Raw genomic sequence first — 23,366 nt, 5'->3', positions numbered from 1 at the left:
TTTTTTTTTTTAAAGGAAAGACAGAGAGAAGGAAGGAAGGATAGAAGGAAGGAAGGAAGGAAGAAAGGGAAACATCTTTAAACATTTTCTGGTTTTATTGTATTCTGTTTCTCCGTTTTTGTTACATGGGCTGGGGCCGGGAATCGAACCGAGGTCCTCCGGCATAGCAGGCAAGCACTTTGCCCGCTGAGCCACCGCGGCCCGCCCCTGATTTGGTTTTTGAAGAGTTTTTCCATTTCTGTTCGTATATTCAGCATTAGTTGTCTCAGCTCCTGTATCTCATTTGAACTATTGGTTTGTTCCTTTGACTGGGCCATATTTTCAATTTTCTGAGCGTCATCCATTATTTTCTGCTGGTGTCTGGGCATTTGATCAGATTTCCTCGTCTGTCTGCGGGTCCCACCAGTAAAAGATGCTGTGGCTCCTTCAACTTGCCAATCCGAATCTCGCAGTCGGCCCGGGAAACCGCGCGTGGAGGGGGGGTCGCCGGCCGCCGTGGCTTGGGGGAGTGCCGGTCCAAATTGCCCAGCTGGCCCGAGATGCCAAGCGTGGTGGGAGGGCCCCGCTATCCAACGTTCCCAGTCAGACCGGGGAGGCACGTGCGTGGAGGGGACCCCAGTCACCAGCCGCCCCGGCCGGGAAAACGCGTGCCCCTCGGGTATCTCAACGCAGTGGATTCTCCCTGCCCATTCAGCCGTTCCAGAATGGGGTACGCTGTCTTTTTGGTCTCTGTCGTGGCTCCGGGAGCTGTTTCGTATTGTTTCTGTTTCTTTAGTTGCTGTTCTGGAGGAGGAACTAAGACCCGCGCGTCTTACTAAGCCGCCATCTTCTCCGGAAGTCCAGGATCCTATTTTTTAATCCATTCTGCCAGTCTGTGTCTTTTGATTGGGGAGTTCAATCCATTAACATTTAGTGTTATTACCGTATGGGTAGTACTTTCTTCTACCATTTTGCATTTTGGACTTTATATGTCATATCTAATTTTCCTTATTTCTACACTCTTCTCCACACCTCTTGCTTCTGTGTTTTTGTACTTGTCTCTAGTGCTCCCTTTAGTATTGCCTGAAGAGCTGGTCTCTTGGTCACAAATTCTCTCAGTGATTTTTTGTCTGAAAATGTTTTAATTTCTCCCTCATTTTTGAAGGACAACTCTGCTGGGTATAGAATTCTTGGTTTGCAGTTTTTCTCTTATAGTAATTTAAAAATATCATCCCACTGTCTTCTTGCCTTCATGGTTTCTGCTGAAAAATCTACACATAGTCTTATTGGGTTTCCCTTGCATGTGATGGATTGCTTTTCTCTTGCTGCATTCAAGATCATCTCTTTCTCTTTGAACTCTGACATTCTGACTAGTAAGTGTCTTGGAGAACGTCTATTTGGATCTATTCTCTTTGGGGTACGCTGCACTTCTTGGATCTGTAATTTTAAGTCTTTCCTAAGAGTTGGGAAATTCTCAATGATAATTTCTTCCATTAGTTTTTCTCCTTTTCCCTTCTCTTCTCCTTCCGGGACACCCATAACACGTATATTTGTGCTCTTCATATTATCATTCAATTCCCTGAGTCCCTGCTGATATTTTTCCATTTTTTCCCCTATAGTTTCTGTTTGTTGTCGGATTTCAGATGTTCCATCCTCCAGTTCACTAATCCTTTCCTCTGTCTCTTGAAATCTACCATTTTAGGTTTCCATTGTTTTTTTCACCTCTTCTACTGTGCCTTTCATTCCCATAAGTTCTTTGATTTGTTTTTTCAAACTTTCAGTTTCTTCTTTCTGTTCATTCCTTGCCTTCTTCATATCCTCCCTCAATTCATTGATTTGGTTTTTGATGAGGTTTTCCATGTCTGTTCGTATATTCTGAATTAATTGTTTCAGCTCCTGTATCTCATTTGAATTGCTGGTTTGTTCCTTTGACTGGGCCATATCTTCAATTTTCCTGGTATGATTTGTTATTTTTTGCTGGTGTCCAGACATTTAATTACCTTAATTAGTTTATTCTGGAGATTGCTTTCACTTTTCTTACCTAGGGTTTTCTTGCTGGATGAATTTGTTGTATATCTGTTCTTTGACCTTCAGTTCAGTTCTTTCTGGACCTCTAGCTTAGGTTTTGTTTAACAGAGGAGAATTTGTCAGTTCTTGTTTTCTTGTTTCTTGCCCTGCTTGTATGGTGCCTTTTCCCTCCCCACCCTTAGGAGGGTCTACGTAGGTATTATAGACTCCAGCCAAGGTTTCCCAGACTAAATTGGCCTCCTATGGGGGAAGGAGTCACCTGCATCAGTTTTCCCTGAGGGTGAGGCCCAGCAGGTTAAAAGACTTTCCTGTGAAGTCTCTGGGCTCTGTTTTTCTTATCCTGCCCAGTATGTGGTGCTTGTCTGCCTGCGGGTCCCACCAGCAAAAGATGTTGCGGCACCTTTAACTATGGCAGACTCTCCCTGCTGGGGGCGTGGTGGAGCCAGAGGAGAGGTTGTAGGCTGGTTTTAATGGCTTCAAATTGCGAAGACCTGGGGTCTGAATTCCTTGAGGGAGGGATTCCACCTGACTTGGGCTTCACCCCTCCCCTGTGGAAGGCACAGGTGGGAGATATCCCTGAAAACTAACCGTTTCTGCCTATGCCTGCGGCAGTTGCAGCCCGAAGAGTTCCACCGCTGAATCCAGAGGCAGCCAAGCTCTGCAGAAACAGCCACAAAAACCTCCGTTTCCTCCCTTTTCCTCTTTTTCCGTTAGCCCAATGAGCGACCTCTGCCTTGACCAGGTTCGCCTGAGCTGGGGGACTATTTTTAGTAGTCAGAATTTGTTAATTAATTCCACAATAGGCATTTAATTGTGCTCAGTCCCTGCTGCTAGTAAATTTCCTTTCCCCTCTGGGAAGCAGCCTGTGGGAGAGGGGTGCTGGCTGCCGGGGCTTGGGGAACTCATGGTTCTGCGGGGGCTCGCAGCCGGTCCAGACTGGGGTATGCTGTGTGTCTGTTCACTGACGTGGATTTGGGAGCTGTTCTGTACTGTTTCTGGTTATTTAGTAGTTGTTCTCAAGGACGAACTAAAACACGCACATTGCTAAACCGCCATCTTGGCCCCCACTATTTACTTTTAAGTTGATTTTAAGGGCTAAATGAAATATAACTGAAACCTGGGAGAATTTGACGTTCTCCTACTCACATCTATATATCCAACCTATCAGCAAGTCCTGTAGACTCTGCTCCATGGTATCTCTTAAGCTGCATCAACTTCTCTTCATCCCCCCAACAGCATCCAATATACCAAGCATCATCATTCTCCTACCTAGACAACTGCAATCCTTTAACTGCTCTCCTTGCTTTCTCTTACTCACCTCTTCCAAACCATTTTCTTCACAGCCAGAATAATCTTTTCTTTGAAAAATTTAAACAGCTTTATTGGTATACATTTTACATAATTCAGGGATCTTATTTTTTTATTAAAAATTTTTTTTATTGTATAATGTAACATATATAGGAAAGCAAAGAAAAAAAATCATAATTTTCAAAGCACAGTTCAACAAGTCATTACAGAACAGATTCCAGAGTTTGTCATGGCTACCATTCCATCATCAGATTTTTCCTTCTAGCTGCTCCAAAACACTAGAGGCTAGAAAGAATATTAATATAGTGATTCAGCAGCCATACTTATTTTTAAATCCCATTTTCTCTGTTATATTCTCCTCTAATCCCTCTACCAATCCATAGGGATCTTTGGGAAATGACTGTTCTGATTTTTTCATGTTGAGAAGGGGTATCCACTCTAAAGGACAGGGGGATGTAATTAATTGATAATCTTGGAGAAGATGGTCCCTCTGGGCTTCAGGATTCATCTGACCTAGGAACCCTCTGGGAATTTTATGTTCCAGGAAGGCAAACCTAGTGCGTGAAACCTCTATAGAGTTTCAGTTCCAGTCTGAGGTGTTCTTAAGAGTCAACAGGAGCGATGTTCGTTGGGGTATAGCAAACCGCAGCAATTACCACTACCTAACTAAACCTTGCATAAGAACAGCCTCCAGAACAGCCTCTTGACTCCAGTTGATCTCTCTTGGCCATTGATGTCTTTTATTGTTATACTTCTTTTCCCGCCTTTGGTCAGGAAGGTGTTGTCAATCCCATGGTGCCAGAGCCAGACTCATCCCTGGGAATCTTCACGTTTTTTTTTTGTTTGTTTGTTTTTAACTTTTTTTATTGTATAATATATATACAAAGCAAAGAAATAAAAAAGCAATAGTTTTCAAAGCACTCTTCAGAAAGTGGTTACACGATAGATCCCAGAGTTTGTCATGGGCTGCCATACAATCCTCTCAATTTTTCCTTCTAGCTGCTCCACAATACAGGAGTCTAGAGGGCTTAAACACTTTTTTTATCAGCACAATTAACTTTTTTCCCTTCTTTTTTGTGAACGATAGCATTTATACAAAAAGCTATAAATTTCAAAGCATACCACTACAATTAGTTGTAGAACATATTTCAGACTTTGACATGGGTTATAATTGGCATGGGTTTTTACTTCTAGCTGCTCTAAAATACTGGAGACTAAAAGAGATATCAATTTAATGATTCAGCATTCATATTCATTTGTTAAGTCCTATCTTCTATGTATAATTCCACCATCAACTTTGGTCTTTCCATACCTCTCTTTGGGATTGTTTGAGCTATGGCAATTCTAAATTTTTGCTATTGGAAGGGTCTGTCACTAATATGGGTAGGTAGATGGAACTATCTGATGTTCTGTAGAGGCTGGGCTAGGTTTCAGGACTTATCTGGACCAGGGACCCATCTGGAGGTTGTAGGTTTCTGGCAAGTTACTCTAGTGCCTGGAACTCTTGTGGAATCTTATATATTGCCCTAGGTGATCTTTAGGATTGGCTGGAATGGCCTGGTTGGAGCTGGCAGGTTATGACACGTAGCAAGGTCTACCTGCAGGAATTATTTTCAAATGACTAAATTGGATATCACTCCATACTTAAAATCCTTTAAAGCTATTTCCTTGTACTTACAATAAAATCCCAAGTTCTACTTGATTTGCTATACCTATGTAATCTGGCCGTTGTGTGTTTCTCAAACTTCACCCTGTGCCCTTTTCCTTCTAGGACCTTTAGACATATTGTTCCTCTGTCTGGAATTCTCCTGCCCCAGCTCTCTATCTGGCTAGCTCCTTTCAGGTTTCAGCCAAGAAGACACCCTCTTACAGCAGGATTCTCTAACTAGCCTTAACCATATAGAACCTGCCCTTCGTCTCAAGCATAATATCCCCAAACTGATTTTTTTACTGTATTTTAGTTGTGATCATTTATTTATTTGTTACTGTTTCCCCCATGAGGGTAGTAACTATTCTGCTTTGTCCACCATCAAATGCCCTGGATCATGCACATAGTAGAAACAGAATAAATCTGTGTGAAAGAACTGAAGAATGAACCTACTTTAAGTGGGTAAGAACAGCAGGCAGCATTTCGGAGAGCTCATCCATTGTGGGGTACTGGTACCTGAAACAGAGAAGGGAATCTACTGAATTAAAATGCACCCATATTTCCCAGCCACTAAAGCTCCTGGAAAAGAATAGGGTTCTCAGATAAAAGGCTCAAAGGAGGTGATAAGGTACCTGGAAAGGATTCTGGCACGTTGCACAACTCTATGATTGCCATGTTAAAAGGAAGTAAAAGAATGCAACCATTTCTATGTTCCTGAGAGCAGTCTCTGGAACTCCCTTAGAGGATTTCCAAATCCCTAACAATCACTTCAATTGAGATCCAGGCTCAATCAACTCAGAAATTGGTTCTTGGTTTGCTGGTTATATTTACGCAGATAAATGCAAAAGAAAACAAAGCTTCATTGGGACTAGGCACAGAATCACAAATTCTCAACTGTTTATCAGGAACGTTAATTTTGTTTCACTTATGCATACGATAACAAGGCTATTTTATTATTAGCTTTTTTTTTTGAAGGTAAAATATCTTTAGTGTTTGAAGCATAGAAAACGGTAAAGAAAAATTGGTGTGATATATTATTTGCTTTTGAAGTTGGTTCATTATATGAATCATCTGATCTTAAAATGGTCAGACAAGCCGAGGATCAGACCCAGACTAGGAATTCAAGAAAAGTGGGGAGTATCCATAGAGATTACAGAATCAGAGATGGAAGGGATTCTAAATTGACCTCCTATATGAAGCAGGATTTGATCTACATCTGACCAAATCAGCCTGCATCTGTTTGAACAATTTAAGAGATGGAGTGCTCTTGAAGCATCTGTACACAAAATAGAAAAAATTAACTGGATGCAAATCTTGTTGGATGTATACTGATCACTGGCCAATTTCTATTTGAGAGTCAGAATACCTTGGCCATTAACATGGATTCTAGAGCCTGGGTTCCAATCTCAGCTCTGCTAATTTACTGGTTATGAAACCCTGGCTCAATTACTTACTTTCTCTGGGCCACCGTTTCCTCACTCGTAAAACAGGAATAAAAGTAAAACCTATACCACAGGGTTGTGCAGATTAAGCAAGCTGATATATGTGAAGCATTTAAAGCAGTGTCCAGAACACTGTTTAAGTACCATAACAGTGTCAGCTATTATTGGTATGCAACAGTCTATTTCATTGGCCAAAGGCAGTTGTGGAGATAAGAACAAGAGGAAGCATAAGTATTTCACAGCTTGTACTCTGGGTCCTTCGCCCAAAGTTCTTGCTTCCCCAGTCGATTAGTACTCTATCCAGGAAGAATTAGGGAGATAATGGCTCTGTCATGCAAAGTAGCCTGAGGATGAGACTGAGAGCTCCACGTCCAGTCAAACTGCACGTATTCCTGACAGGACAGTGTCTTGGAATAAATGGTAACACAAAAATTCAAATTCCAACCACTAGGAATGGAGAGTGAGGGTAGGGAACTGCTCTGAGGAAGCTCAGAGGGATTAGGTTTGGCCCCAGGTATTTGGAAATTTTAAGACTTAATTTTAAGACTTAAGATAGATGAGGAAGAGAATAGATAACAGATAAAAGTGATGTTTCAGAAACACACCTTATGGGAGAGAGGGTCCTTCTATGGAATTATTCCTGAATATGTGGATGTGGGATAAAACAGTTTTCCCCAATGTAACAGTCTCAGACCAAGGAGAAAAAATACAGGAACGATTGGCTGATAATCTGTGGGCTATGACAAAATCAGGTCAGAAGGGAAACTACTCTTCCCAGTGAACCTCAATCATTTGCTTTTTGGAGTGCATGTCTCCCAGAAGATCTTGTTTGTGCACTTACCCTGTTGGGAAAGGGGGTGCACCTTCCTGCTGGCCCGGGGCATCCACATGACATACAGCAAAGTGCTGGGTGATCTCCTGCATATCCTCAAAATTAAAGAATGCATTGAAACAGGATTTATCTGTAAGAATAAAAATACCCATAAGCACAGGCTCCATTTCTCCCCAATTTTCCCCTATTTTATCAATGCCATATTATACTCAGGTCCTTTTCAACTCTTTTAAAAATAATTGTTCCACTATAATGAGGTAGCTGAACAATCCATCCGATTCAAGCTGTCTGAAAGGCTGAATACCAGATGTCTCAATGACTTAAAAATGACAACTAATTCTCAATTCTACAAAAAGTCTACAAAGTGGAAACCAATCATGGTATTGCAGAAAATAATCTTACACCCATAACACTGCTAACTCTCATGCACCTTATTTCCTTATCTGACTCAGAGACATTGACCATATCCCAAGTGCCTGGCCACATTGAATATCTTGGGCTACTTAAGCTCCAAGTCTTTTTCTGGCAAAACTCCTATTATATTGGGAGGGACTGCTGCTTCAATTTCTAAACTCTTAGTATAACTACTTAAATCACTTCACAAGCTAAGGAGACTACAAAAGCTTCAGCACTGGACTGTACCCTCACATGCAGGCCACCTCTGAAAGCTGGAGAAGTATGGAAGAAAAACATGTAAACACATTCTGCATACCTGTGGCTATAGCCAGAGTCTTATTTACCATCTAGAAAAGTTCACTTAAAATCACTGATGATAGACTGTAGGAAGAACACTTTCACTAATTTGCTTAAGAACTCACTACAAAGTTAAGTTCAAACTCTGTATTTTCTAACCTGAAACATGAAAACACCAAAGTACAGACTTGAAGAAAAAGCTAATTTCAGTTCTACTTTCTCAACCAGTTCATGATATAACCTCCAGTCCTTTAGCAAACAGGATAGGAATATCAGCTATAATTCAGTATCCCTAAAACAAATTCCCCTGCATTCTTCCCAGGAACTTTATCCCTGCCATTAATATATGTAGCAATAAGGAGGGAAAGGTTAAGGAGGGGGAAAACCTCTGCTCAATTAAGATACTAGGTTTGTTTTGTTTTGTTTTTAATATACAAAGACTAAGTATTTTTATAAAAAGGGAAGGTATAAAATCAAATACATACGGTTGAGGCCAATGTCGTGATATGTCAAAATAACTGGTCTGTTTCCTTTCAGTATGCCACTTATAGTAACATGAACTACACCATGAGTTGTTTCTATGTCATGTTCCTAAAACAAGAGAATGTAAGATCTCAGCAAAGGTACAATAAACTTCCCAGGTTCCCAAAGTTTCGCAGTTTCTGCTTCACCACCACTCCCCACTATCTGGGCAGGACACATCACTATAAGCATACCAGAGAGATGCTACATTATAAAAACTATTCCTACTTTCTAATTCTTTCCAGTTTAATAAATGAATGAATGAATAAGGAGAAAAATACACTTTTCATCCACAAAGCTATAAGTATAACATAGAGATGGTACATTATAAAGGATATTCCTTCTTTCTAGTCTTTCCAATTAAATAAACAAATAAATAAAGAGAAAAATACATCTTCTCATCCACAAAGCTCACTTAAGAGTCCAGATGTCACCGGTCTGTTAAGAATACATTTGGAGGGCCACGGTGGCTCAGCAGGCAAGGATGCTTGCCTGCCATGCCAGAGGACCCGGGTTCGATTCCCGGTGCCTGTTCATGTAAAAAAAAAAAAAAAAAGAATACATTTGGAATTGGCTACGCAAATAGAGATCAGCAAGTTAATGAGCCAGGTAAGTGTTGAGGGAAGCAAAGGTAAAGAAGCAGAAGATAGGAAGTTGCTGAGTAAAAAGTCACCAGCTGGGGAGAAGGGGTAAGATGGTGGCTTAGTGAGGTATGGAATTTAGTTTGTCTTCCAGAACAGCTAATAAATAGCCAGGAACAGTACAGAACAACTGCTGGGGCCACATCAGTGACCAGACACACCACGTACACCACTCTGGACAAGCTGGACCAGCTGAGACCTCACAAAGAACTGTAAGTCCCCCAAGTCACGGAGGCTGGTGCCCCTTCCCCACAGTTGCAGCAGCCTGGTTCCCTGAGGGAAAAGAAAACAGACTTCACCAGTAACAAGGGCTTAGCTCAACCAAGCTTCACTTGTGGAATTAAATAACAAATTGTGACTACTGAAAATAGGCCCCCAGTACAGATAATCCTAGAATAAGTGTTAAAGGTAGTAGGAGTTTTTGCCCCAGTAGATAGGGGGTGGAGTTGACAAAAAAAAAGGGGAAAAAAACTTGAGGCTTTTTGAGTCAGGCAGCACAAAATACTGGAAAAAGACTAGACCCTAAAAAAGTAAAAGCAGGGTAACATAGAGCCTGGAGATACTCTATTTTACCATAGAGCCTGGTAAAATAGAGCCACTTACCAACTTAAACTCTTGATTGACAAATCTGAAGAGGATTCCCCCCTCCCTCACCCACCCCACTTTGATTCTACTATTTAACAACTCATTAGATAGAACTGGAAGCCTTCTCAGGCACCAGGCCTGCCCCAGGAAAGGGTGGAAACAAGCTCCTCTGTGAAACAAAGTAACTTATCCCATGAAAGGAGTTAATTTCTTAAAGGGTGTACTTCGCCCAAGAAAAAAGGTGGGACCCAGCTCAAATGGAACCCCTCTTCTAAGGAATTCAGGCCTCAGGGACTGGAAAACTAAAGCAATTAAGGCCAACCTACAACCTCTTCTCTGTCTCAATCACACCCCTGCAGGGACAGACTTCTGAGATTAAAGGCATCACATCACTTTACGCTGGTGGAATCCCAAAGGCAACAAGCATCACATACTGGGCAGAATAGGAAAAATACAGTCAGGAAGCTTCATAGGAAAGCCTGTCAACCTGCTGGGTCTCACCCCCATGGAAAACTGATGTTAATGACTCTTTCCTCCTGAGATGTGGGCTAGTCTAGTCAGGGAAATCTGATTGGAGTCTATAATATCTGAGGAGATCCTCCTCAAAAAAACAAAAAGGCTTCATATAGGCAGGGTAAGAAACAGAAAAGCAAAACAGAAGATCTGATCTGTAAAACAGAACCTATGCTAACAGTCTAGAAGAAGCTGAACTTTGTGTCAAAGAACAGATAGAGAACAAAGCCATCCTAGTTAAAAGAGTAAAAACAATTTCCAGAATAAACTAATTAAAGAAATCAAATGCCTAAACACCAGCAAAAAATAACAAGTCATACTAGGAAAATTAAAAACATGGCTCAAAGGAACAAACCAACAATTCAAATGAGACATAGGAGTTGAAAAAATTAATTCAGGATGTTCGAACAGACTTGGAAAACCTCATCAAAAATCAAATCAACAAGCTGAGGGAGGATATAAAGAAAGCATTGGGCGAACAAAAAGAAGAAATCAAAAGTCTGAAAAAACAAATCACAGAACTTATGGGAATGAAAGACACTACAGAAGAGATGAAAAAAAAAAGCAATGGAAACCGACAACAGATTTGAATAGACAGAAAAAAGGATTAGTGAACTAGGTGACTGGAAATCAGAAATCCTACCCACAAAAGAAGTTAAAGGGAAAAGAATGGAAAAATATGAACTGGGTCAGAAGGAACTGAATGACAACATGAAGTGCATGAATATACGTGTTAGTGGGTGCCCCAGAAGGAGAAGAGAAAGGAAAAGGAGGAGACAGACTAATGGAAGATATAGCCACTGAAAATCTCTCATCTCTTATGAAAGCCATAAAATTGCAGATCCAAAGAAGTGCAGCGTACCCCAAACAGAATATATCCAAATTGATATATGCCAAGAGACTGACTAATCAGACTGTCAGAAGTCAAAGACATAGAGAGAATCTTGAAAGCAAGAGAAAAACAATCCATCACATACAAGGGAAGCCCAAGAAGACTATGTGTGGATTTCTCAGCAGAAACCATGGAGGCACAAAGGCAGTGGTATGATATAGTTAAGATTATAAATGACAAGAATTGCCAACCAAGAAGTCTATATGCAGCAAAATTGTCCTTCAAAATGAGGCAGAGATTAAAACATTTTCAGACAAACAATCACTGAGAGATTTTATGACCAAGAGACTGGCTCTGCAAGAAAAACTAAAGGAAGTACTACAGGCAGATCAGAAAAGGCAGGAGAGAGACTTCTGGAGTACAGAAATGAAGAGTATCAGTAAAGGTAAAAAGAGAAAAAAAAATTAATATGGTATATAAAATCCAAAAGGCACAAAGGTAGAAGAAAGTACTGCCTTTACAGTAATAACAAGAAATGTTAATGAACTAAACTCCCCAATCAAAAGACACAGATTGGCAGAATGGATTGAAAAACAGGACCAATCTATATGTTATCTACAGGAGACTCATTTTTGACCCAAGGACAAATATAGGTTCAAAGTGAAAGGTTGGGAAAAGACATTTCATGCAAATAATAATCAGAAAACAGCAGGAATAGCTATACTAATATCTGCCAAATTAGACTCCAAATGTAAAACAGTTAAAAGAAACCAAGAAGGACACTATGTATTAAAAAAAGGAACAGTTCAACAAGAAGACATAATGATCATAAAAATTTATGCACTGAGCCAGAGTGCTCCAAACATGAGTCAAACACTGACAACACTGAAGGGAGAAATAGACACCTCTACCATAATAGTTGGAGACTTCAATTCCCCACTCTCATCCATGGATAGAACACTTAAACACAGGATCATTAATGAAAAAGAGAACCTGAATAATACAAAAAATGAAGTAAACTTAACATACATTTACATAACAGTACACCCATAACAGCAGGATACACATTTTTATCAAGTGCTCATGGATCATTCTCAAGAACAGACCATATGCTGTGTCACAAACCAAGCCTCAATAAATGCAAAAAGACTAAAATAATACACAACACTTTTGTGGATCACAAAGGAATGAAGCTGGAAATTAATAACAGGAAGAGGTCCAGAAAATTCACAAATATATGGAGGCTCAACAACACACTCGTAAACAACACTGGGTCAAGGAAGAAATTACAAGAGAAATCAGTAAATATCTTGAGGCAAATGAATATGAAAAGACAACATATCAAAATTTATGGGATGTAGCAAAGGCAGTATTGAGAGGGAAATTAACTCCTTAAATGTCTATATTGAAAGAGAAGAAAAAGCAAAAATCAAGGAATTAACCGTCCACTTGGAAAAACTAGAGAAAAAACAGTAAATTAACCCTAAAGCAAATAAAAGGAAAGAAATAACAAAGTTTAGAGCAGAAATAAATGAAATTGAGACTATGAAAACAATCAAGAAATTCAACAAAACCAGAAGTTGGTTTTTTGAGAAAAATCAATAAAATCAATGGCCCCTTAGTTAGGGTGACAAAAAGAAAAAGAGAAAGGATACAAATAAATAAAATCAGAAATGGAAGAGGAGACATAATCACAGACCCTGCAGAAATAAAGGAGGTAATAAGAAGATACTATGAGCAATTATATGCTAATAAACTAGACAACATAGAGTAAATGGACAATTTCCTAGAAAGCCATGAACAACCAACATTGACTCAAGAAGAAATAAACCAATCACAAGTAAAGAGATTAAATCAGTCATTAAGAAGCTCCCCCCTAAAAAATAAAGTCCAGGACCAAATGGGTTCATATGTGAATTCTACCAAACATTCAAGAAAGAATTAGTACCAATCCTGCTCAAACTCCTCAAAAAAACTGAAGAGGAGGGAAAGCTACCTAACTCATTCTATAAAGCCAATATCACTCTCATACCAAAGCCAAAGATACTGTGAGAAAAGAAATTACAGACCCATCTCTCTAATGAATATAGATGCAAAAATCTTCAACAAAATCCTTGCAGGCCATTAGAGAAATGCAAATCAAAACCACAATGCGATATCATCTCACACCCACCAGAATGGCCATTATCAACAAAACAGAAAATGACAAGTGCTGGAGAGGATGCGGAGAAAGAGGCACACTTATCCACTGTTGGTGGGAATGTCAAATGGTGCAACCACTGTGGAAGGCAGTTTGGTGGTTCCTCAAAAAGCTGAATATAGAATTGCCATACGACCCAGCAATACCATTGCTAGGTATCTACTCAAAGGACTTAAGGGCAAAGACACAAACGGACATTTGCACACCAATGTTTATAGCAGCGTTATTTACAATTGCAAAGAGATGGAAACAGCCAAAATGTCCATCAACAGAAGAATGGCTAAACAAACTGTGGTATATACATACGATGGAATATTATGCAGCTTTAAGACAGGATAAACTTATGAAGCATGTAATAATATGGATGGACCTAGAAAATATTATGCTGAATGAGTCCAGCCAAAAACTAAAGGACAAATACTGTACGGTCCCACTGATGTGAATGGACATTCGAGAATAAACTTGAAATATGTCATTGGTAACAGAGTCCAGCAGGAGTTAGAAACAGGGTAAGATAATGGGTAATTGAAGCTGAAGGGATACAGACTGTGCAACAGGACTAGATATAAAAACTCAAAAATGGACAGCACAATAATACCTAATTATAAAGTAATCATGTTAAAACACTGAATGAAGCTGCATCTGAGCTATAGGGTTTGTTTTTTTTTTTACTATTATTACTACTTTTATTTCTTTTCTCTATATTAACATTTTATATCTTTTTCTGTTGTGTTGCTAGTTCCTCTAAACTGATGCAAATGTACTAAGAAACGATGATCATGCATCTATGTGATGATGTTAAGAATTACTGAGTGCATATGTAGAATGGTATGATTTCTAAATGTTGTGTTAATTTCTTTCTTTTTTTTTCTTCTTTCCGTTAAAAAAAAAAAAAAATCCTTGCAAATAAAATCCAGCAGCACATTAAAAGTATACACCATGACCAAGTGGGATTTATTCCAGGTATGCAAGGATGGTTAACATAAGAAAATCAATTAATGTAATATATCATATCAACAAATCAAAGCAGAAAAACCACATGATCATCTTGATTGATGCAGAAAAACCACCTGATCAACTCAACTGATGCAGTAAAGGTATCTGACAAAATTCAACATCCTGTCTTGTTGAAAATATTTCAAATGATAGGAATAGAAGGGAACTTCCTCAACATGATAAAGGGATATATGAAAAACCCACAGTTAACATCATTCTTGGGGAAAGACTGAAAATTTTCCTCCTAAGGTCAGGAACAAGTAAGGGACACCCACTGTCACTGCTGTTATTCAACACCGTGCTGGAAGTTCTAGCCAGAGCAATTAGACAAGAAAAAGAAATAAAGAGCATCCAAATTGGAAAGGAAGAAGTAAAACTCTCATCGTTTGCAGATGATATGATATTTTACATTGGAAATCTCGAAAAATCCACAGCAAAACTACTAGAGCTAATAAGTGAGTACAACAAAGTGGCAGATCAACACCAAAAATACAGTAGTGTTTCTATACACTAATAATGAGCAACCTGAGGAGGAAATAAGAAAAAAATTCTATTTACAATACCAAAAAAAGAATAAAATATTTAGGAATAAATTTAACTAAGGATACAAAAGACCTATACACAAAAAACTACAAGAAATTGCTAAAAGAAATCATGGGAGACCTAAATAAATGGAAGTGCATACCATGTTTATGGATTAGAAGACTAAATATAGTTAAGATATCACTTCTATCCAAATTGATTTATAGATTCAAAGCAATGCCAATTAAGATCCCAAAAACTTACTTTGCAGAAACAGAAAAACCAACAATCAGGTTTATTTGGAAGGGCAGTGTGCCCTGAATAGCTAAAAATATCTTGAGAAAGAAAAATGAAGTGGGAGATTTCACACTACCTGACTTTAAAGCACATTACAAAGCTACAGTGGTCAAAAGAGCATGGTACTGGTATAAAGTCAGATATACTGACCAACAGAATCAAACTGAGTGTTGAGATAAAATCCCTCTCATCAATGGACAACTGATCTTTGATAAGGAGGTCAAGCCAACTCATCTGGGGCATAGTCGTCTCATCAATAAATGATGCTCAGAGAACTGGATATCCATGAATGAAAGTGGATCCCTATCTCACACTTTATACAAAAAATTAACTCAAAATGGATCAAAGTTGTAAACATTAGAGCTAAGACTATATAACTTTTAGAAGAAAATGTATAAAATTTGTAATAGCAGGTGGGTTCCCAAATTCTACAACCAAAGCACGAGCATTGAAGAAAGAAAAAGATAAATGGGAGCTACTTCTCAAAATTAAATACTTTTGTGTATCAAGCAACTTTGTTAAGAAAGTAAAAAGGCAGCATACGCAATGGGAGACAATATTTGGAAATGACATATCAGATAAGGGTTTAGTATCCAAAATATATAAAGAGGTTCTTGAACTAAACATGGAAAAGACAAACTAATTAAAAAATGGGGGTAAGATATGAATAAACACTTCTCAAAAAAGGAAATACAAATGGCTAAAGGGCACATGAAAAGATGCTCAACTTCACTGGCTATTAGGGAAATGCAAATCAAAACCACAATGAGATATCATCTCACACTCACTAGAATGGACATCATATAAAAAAAAAAACAAACAGAAAATGACAAATACTGGAGAGGATGTGGAGAAAGAGGCACACTTATCCATTGCTGGTGGGAATGTAAAATGGTACAACCACTGTGGATGGCAATTTGGTGGTTCCTTAGGAAGCTAAATATGAAGTTGACATATGATCCAGCAATACCATTGCTAGGTATCTATTCAGAGTTCACAAGGGCAAGGACACAAAAAGTATTATGCACATCAATATTTATAGCAGCATTATTTACAATTGCCAAGAGATGGAAACAGCTCAAATGTTCATCAATGGACGAGTGGCTAAACAAGCTCTGGTATATATATACAAGGGAATATTACTCAGCTGTAGAACAGAATAAAGTCATGAAACATATAACAGTGTGGATGGGCCTTAAGGACATTATCCTGAATGAAATTAGCCAGTAAGAAAAGGACAAACACTATGTGGTATCACTGATATGAACTAACATTAATGAGTAAACTTGGAGAATTGAAATTAAGAACACAGGTTATCAAAACATAGAAATAGGAAAGTGTGCTGGTTTGAAATGATGTATGTACCATAGAAAAGCCATGTTTTAATTCTAATCCCATTTTGTAAAGGCAGCCGTTTCTTCTAATCCCTATCAATGTTGTGTGTTTGAAACTGTAATAAGATCATCTCCCTGGAGATATGATTTAACCAAGAGTGGCTGTTAAACTGGATTAGGTAGAGGCATGCTTCCACCCATTTGGGTGGGTCTTGATTAGTTTCTGAAGTCCTATAAAAGAGGAAACATTTTGGAGAACGAGAGATTCAGAGAGAGAAGAGCAGAACAACATAGCCACACGGAGAGTCCACCAGCCAGCGACCTTTGGAGATTAAGAAGGAAAATGCCTTCTGGGGAGCTTCATAAAACAGGAAGCCAGGAGAAGAAGTTAGCAGAAAACGCCGTGTTCATCATGTGCCCTTCCAGATGAGAGAGGAACCCTGACCATGCTCACCATGTGCCTTTCCAGATGAGAGAGAAACTCTGTGTTCACCCTGTGTCTTTTCACTTGGGATAGAAACCCTGAACTTCATCGACCTTCTTGAAGGTCTTTCCCTGGATGCCTTAGATTGATCATTTCTATAGACTTGTTTTAACTGGGACATTTTCTTGGTCTTAGAACTGTAAATGAGCAACTTATTAAATTCCCCCTTTTCAAACCCATTCTGGTTCTGGTATATTGCATTCTAGCAGCTCGCAAACTAGAACAGATAGAGATTGGGTAACTGGTACTGAGGAAATACAGACTGTGCCATAGGACTGACTATAAAAATTCAGAAATGGGAAAGGGGCTAATCTGGTGGCTTAGCAAGGTCTGGGATTTAGTTTGTCCTCCAGAGCAGCTAGTAAATAGCAAGGAACGGTACAGAACAATTGCTGTGGCCATGTCAGTGACTGGACATACAGCATACCCCAACTGGACCAGCTGCGAGCCCCCCCAGAACCATGAGGACCTCAAGCTGTGGAGGCAGGCACCCCTCCCCCCACAGGCTGCTTCCCAGAGGGGAAAGGAAAGGGGCATTACTAGCAGCGGGGGCTGAGTGCAACCAAGCTCTAACTGTGGAATTAATTCACAAATTTTGACTACTAAAAATAGGTACCCCAGGTCAGCTGAACCTTGAGTAAAAGCGGAGGTTGCTGGTTTTTGTTCCAGTGCAGAGGGGGCAGGGCTGACGGAAAAAGAAAATTGAAAAAAGAAAGACAGGATTTTTGGATTAGACAGTACATAATACTTGAAAGGGTCTGGGCCCTGAAGGAAAGGAGCAGGCACATAGGACCTGAAGGTACACAAAGCAACATACCAACTTAAGCTCTTGATAGGTAAATCCGAGGAACTGGGGTCCTGCTCTGAAAAGGACTTTTCTCTTTCTTTTTTGTGGCTGTTTCTACAACTTGACTACTTTTGTTCGATACAGCTACAAGGCTTCTCAGGCTCCAACTGCAACAGGCATAGGCAGAATTAAGCTTGTTTGAGTGTTTGTCTGGAGCCTCTGCCTTTTGCGGGAGAGATGTAGGGCCTAGCTGAGGTGGAATCCCTCCCTCAAGGAATTCAGACCAGAGGGTTTGGAAAAGTGAAGCGGTTAAAGCCATCCTACAACCTTTCCTCTGTCTAAATTACATCCCCAGCAGGGAGAGTCTGCTGAAGTTAAAGGTACTGCATCACCTTATGCTGGTGAGACCTGCAGTCAGAAAACTGCTACATACTGGGAAGGATAGGAAAAATACAGAGTCCAGAGCCTTCAGAGGAAAGACTTTCAACCTCCCAGGTCTCACCTTCAGGGAAAACTGATGCAGGTGACTCTTTTCTCCTGAGAGGAGGACAGGTTGGGAAAAACTGACTGGGATCTATCAAACCTAACTAGACCCTCCTAAGGAGGAAAAAAAAAGGCACCAAACAGGCAGGGCAAAAAACAAGAAAAAAGAACCGAAAAATTCTCCTCTGTTAAACAAAACTTAAGCTAGAGGTCCAGAAAAAGCTGAACTGAATGTCAAAGAACAGACAGACAACAAATTCATCCAGCAAAAAACCCTAGGTAACAGAAGTGAAAGCAATCTCCAGAATAAACTAATTAAGGTAATTAAATGCCTAGACGCCAGCAAAAAATAACAAATCACACTAGGAAAATTGAAGATATGGCCCAGTCAAAGGAACAAACCAACAATTCAAATGACATATAGGAGCTGAAACAATTAATTCAGAATATACAAACAGACATGGAAAACCTCATCAAAAACCAAATCAGTGGCAGATTCCGGGTAAAGATGGCGGCTTAACAATGTGCACATTTTAGTTCGTCCTCCAGAACAACTACTAAAAAACCAGAAACACTACAGAACAGCTCCCATAGCCACGATAGTGAACGGACACACAGCGTACCCCAGTCTGGACCAGCTGGACCGGCTGCGAGCACCCCCCAGAACCGTGAGTTCCCAAAGCTGTGGTGGTCGGCACCCCTCCCCCACAGGCCACTTCCCAGAAGGGAAAGGAAAGGACTTTACCAGCAGCAGTGACTGGGCACAATCAAATGCCAATTGTGGAACTAATTAGCAAATTCTCACTACTAAAAATAGGCCCCCAGCTTAGGTGAACCTGATCAAAGCAGAGGTTGCTCATTTTTGCCCCGGCACCAAGGGGACAGGACTGACAGAAAAAGGGGGAAAAAAAAAAGAAGGAAACAGAGATTTTTGTGGCTGTGTATCTACAAAGGCTTGACTGCCTCTGGATACAGTGGCAGAACTTTTCAGGCTGCAAATGCCCCAGGAATAGGCAGAAGTGAGCTCTTTTGGGGGCTTATCTGGAGCTTGTGCCTTCCCAAGGGGAGGGGTGAAGCCCCACCCAGGTGGAAACCCTCCATCAAGGAATTCAGACACCAGGGCTTGGTAATTTGAAGCCATTAAAACCAGCCTACAACCTCTCCTCTGTCTCCACCACGTCCCCAGCAGGGAGAGTCCGCCAAAGTTAAAGGTACCTCATCATCTTATGCTGGTGGGACCTGCAGTCAGACAAGCACCACACACAGGGCAAGAAACAAGAAAACAAGAACTGAAAAATTCTCCTCTGTTAAACAAAACTTAAGCTAAAGGTCCAGATAAAGCTGAACGGAATGTCAAAGAACAGATAGACAACAAATTCATCCAGCAAGAAAACCCTAGATAAAAGAAGTGAAAGCAATCTCCAGAATAAACTAATTAAGGTAATTAAATTCCTAGATGCCAGCAAAAAATAACAAATCACACTAGGAAAACTGAAGATATGGCCCAGTCAAAGGAGCAAACCAACAATTCAAATAACATACAGGAGCTGAAACAATTAATTCAGAATGTACGAATAGACATGGAAAACCTCATCAAAAACCAAATCAATGAATTGAGGGAGGCTATAAAGAAGGCAAGGAAAGAACAAAAAGAAGAAACTGAAAGTCTGAAAAAACAAATCACAGAACTTATGGGAATGAAAGACACAGTAGAAGAGATGAAAAAAACAATGGAAACCTACAATGGTAGATTTCGAGAGACAGAACATAGGATTTCTGAACTGGAGGACGGAACATCTGAAATCCAACAAGAAACAGAAACTATAGGAAAAAAAATGGAAAAATATGAGCAGGGACTCAGGGAATTGAAAGACAATATGAAGCACATGAATATACATGTTATGGGTGTCCCAGAAGAAGAGAAGGGAAAAGGAGGAGAAAAACTAATGGAGGAAATTATCACTGAAAATTTCCCAACTCTTAAGGAAAGACATAAAATTACAGATCCAAGAAGTGCAGCGTACCCCAAAAAGAATAGATCCAAATAGACATACTCCAAGACATTTAATAATCAGAATGTGAGAGATCAAAGAGAAAGAATCTTGAAAGCAGCAAGAGAAAAGCAATCCATCATGTACAAGGGAAGTCCAATAAGACTATGCGCAGATCTCTCAGCAGAAACCATGGAGGCAAGAAGATAGTGGGATAATGTATTTAAATTATTAAAAGAGAAAAACTCCCAACCAAGAATTCTATATCCAGCAAAACCGTCCTTCAAAAATGAGGGAGAAATTAAAACATTTTCAGACAAAAAAATCACTGAGAGAATTTGTGACCAAGAGACCAGCTCTGCAAGAAATACTAAAGGGAACACTAGAGACAGATACGAAGACAGCAGAGAGAAGTGTGGAGAAGAGTGTAGAAAGGAAGATTATGAGTAAAGGTAAAAAGAAGGAAAATTAGATATGACATATAAAATCCAGAAGGCAAAATAGTAGAAGAAAGTACTACCCATGTAGTAATAACACTGAATGTTAATGGATTAAACTATCCACTCAAAAGACATAGTCAGGCAGAATGGATTAAAAAACAGGACCCATCTATATGCTGTTTCTACTCAAGGGACAGGAGGCCAAGGACACAAATGGACATTTACACACCAATGTTTATAGCAGCATTATTAACAATTACCAAGAGATGGAAACAGCCAAAATGTTGATCAACAGACAGTTGGCTAAACAAACTGTGACATTTACATAAGATGGAATATTATGCAGCTGTAAGACAGAATAAAGTTATGAAGTATGTAACAACATGAATGGACTTTAAGGACATTATGCTGAGTGTGATTAGCCAGAAACAAAAGGACAAATACTGTATGGTCTCACTGATATGAACTGACAATAGAGAATAAACTTGGAATATTTCCTTGATAACAGAGACCATCAGGAGATAGAAATAGGGTAAGATATTGGGTAATTGGAGCTGAAGGGATACAGATTGTGCGACAGGACTGAATATAAAAACTCAGAAATGGACAGCACAATATTACCTAACTGTAATACAATTATGTTAAAACCCTAAATGAAGCTGCATATGAGAATGATAGAGGGAGGAGGGCTGGGGCATAAATGAAATCACAAAGAAAGATAGACGATAAAGATTGAGATGGTGTAATCTAGGAATGTCTAGAGTGTATAATGATAGTGACTAAATGCACAAATTTAAAAAATGTTTTTGCATGAGGAAGAACAAAGAATGTCATTACTGAAGTGTGCTGAAAACAGATGGTACATAATATTTAAAAATTTCAACTAATGTGTGAGTAAAGCAAAAAATGCTTATTTGGTACAAATCTATACTTTGACTAGTGCATCTCCTAATATAACTTATGTAGATAGTTGACTGAACACCTTAAGTACATGGAACTTTGTATAGGAGAAGAGATTTTGTTGGTTTGTCCAGGTGATGCCCTGATGAATCACAGAGCGATTTGATCAGTGAGTGGAAAAGTATTTGCAAAGTCCCCTTCGGGGAATGGTGAGAATGGGGGAAAACTCAACTTCCCCAAGTTGAATTCTTGATATTCTCACAAGCAATGCGGACACCCAAAGCTATAGGCTGAGCCCGCAGTCGTGGGGTTTGTTCATTTGAAACTTAACCCCACAGGGGATAGGTCAAGCCTACTTAAAATTAAGCCTAAGAGTCACCCCCAAGAGAACCTCTTTTGTTGCTCAGGTGTGGCCTCTCTCTCCAGCCAACACAGCAAGCAGACTCACCACCCTTCCCCTGTCTATGTGGGACATGACTCCCAGGGGTGTGGATATTCCTCGCAACGTGGGACAGAAATCCCAGAATGAGCTGAGATTCAGCATCAAGAAAACCTTCTCGACCAAAAGGGGGAAGAGTGAAATGAGACAAAGTGTCAATGGCTGAGAGATTCCAAACAGAGTCAAGAGGTTATCCTGGAGGTTCTTCTTACGCATTAAGTAGATATCACCTTGTTAACCAAGATGTAATGGAGAGGTAGGAGGGAAGTGCCTGAAAATGTAGAGCTACGTTCCAGTAGCCATGTTTCTTGATGATGATTGAATAATGTTATAGCTTTCACAATGTGACTGTGTGACTGTGAAACCTTGTGTCTGATGCTCCTTTTATCTACCTTGTCAACAGATGAGTAGAATATATGGAATAAAAATAAATAATAGGGGGAGCAAATGTTAAAATAAATTTAGTTTGAAATGCTAGTGATCAATGAAAGGGAGGGATGGTATGTAAAATTTTTTTTCCTGTTTTTGTTTTATTTTTCTGTTGTCTTTTTATCTCTTTTTCTGAATTGATGCAAATGTTCTGGGAAATGATCATGATGATGAATATGCAACTAAGTGATGATACTGTGAATTGCTGAGTGTATGTGTTGGGAATGTTTGTGTTTCTTTCTTGTATTTTTTTAACTAATAAAAATTTTAAAAATTTTTTTTTTTTTTTTTTTTTTTTTTTTAAAGACAGAGAGAAGGAAGGAAGGAAGGAAGAAAGGGAAACATTTTCTTGTTTTTATTGTATTCTGTTTCTCCGTATTTTGTTACATGGGCTGGGGCCGGGAATCGAACCGAGGTCCTCCGGCATAGCAGGCAAGCACTTTGCCCGCTGAGCCACCGCGGCCCCCCCCTAAAAATTTTAAAAATTTTAAAAAATAAATGAATAATGGGGGATGAGGTGTAAGATAAATTGAGGTGTAAGATGGGTAGATAAAATACTAGTGGTCAATGAGAGGGAGGGGTAAGGGTTATGGGATGTATGGGACTTCATTTTTCTGGAGTGATCAAATGTTCTAAAAATGATCATGATGATGAATGCACAACTACGTGATGATATTGTGAGTCAATGATTTCATACCATGTATGGACTCTATGTGTGTGAAGATTTGCAAATAAAAATATTTTTAAAAACGTTAAAAAAAAAAAGACATAGACTGGCAGAATGGATTAAAAAACAGGACCCATCTATATGCTGTCTATTAGACCCAAGGATAAACATAGGTTGAAAGTGTAAGGTTAGGAAAAGATATTTCATGCAAATAACAATCAGAAAAGAGCAGGAATAGTTATACTAATATCCAACAAGTTAGATTTGAAATGTAAAACAGTAAAAAGAGGCAAAGAAGTACACTAAGTATTAATAAAAGGAACAATTCAACAAGAAGACGTAACAATCATAAATATTTATGCACCAAGCCAGAA

At 39.3% G+C, this 23,366-nt stretch overlaps 1 protein-coding gene across 5 annotated transcripts in view; it reads right to left on the bottom strand.

Annotated features, from left to right (window-relative positions):
- Positions 1 to 23,366, bottom strand: part of NDRG3 (NDRG family member 3) — a 166,785-nt gene that overhangs the window by 49,070 nt on the left and 94,349 nt on the right. For all 5 annotated transcript variants that reach the window (XM_077169479.1, XM_077169516.1, XM_077169507.1 and 2 more), the window contains 3 exons: positions 8,416 to 8,521; positions 7,247 to 7,367; positions 5,417 to 5,479 (listed from right to left, as the gene is read on the bottom strand). In XM_077169479.1, the coding sequence (XP_077025594.1) occupies positions 5,417 to 5,479; positions 7,247 to 7,367; positions 8,416 to 8,521 (290 nt within the window). The remainder of the gene's footprint in view (positions 1 to 5,416; positions 5,480 to 7,246; positions 7,368 to 8,415; positions 8,522 to 23,366) is intronic.

Source organism: Tamandua tetradactyla, chromosome 1, assembly GCF_023851605.1.
Source record: "Tamandua tetradactyla isolate mTamTet1 chromosome 1, mTamTet1.pri, whole genome shotgun sequence".
In the NCBI taxonomy this organism is placed as follows: Eukaryota; Metazoa; Chordata; class Mammalia; order Pilosa; family Myrmecophagidae; genus Tamandua; species Tamandua tetradactyla.
The sequence above is the reverse complement of the archived record's forward strand: the minus strand, read 5'-3'. Positions and strand labels throughout refer to the sequence as shown.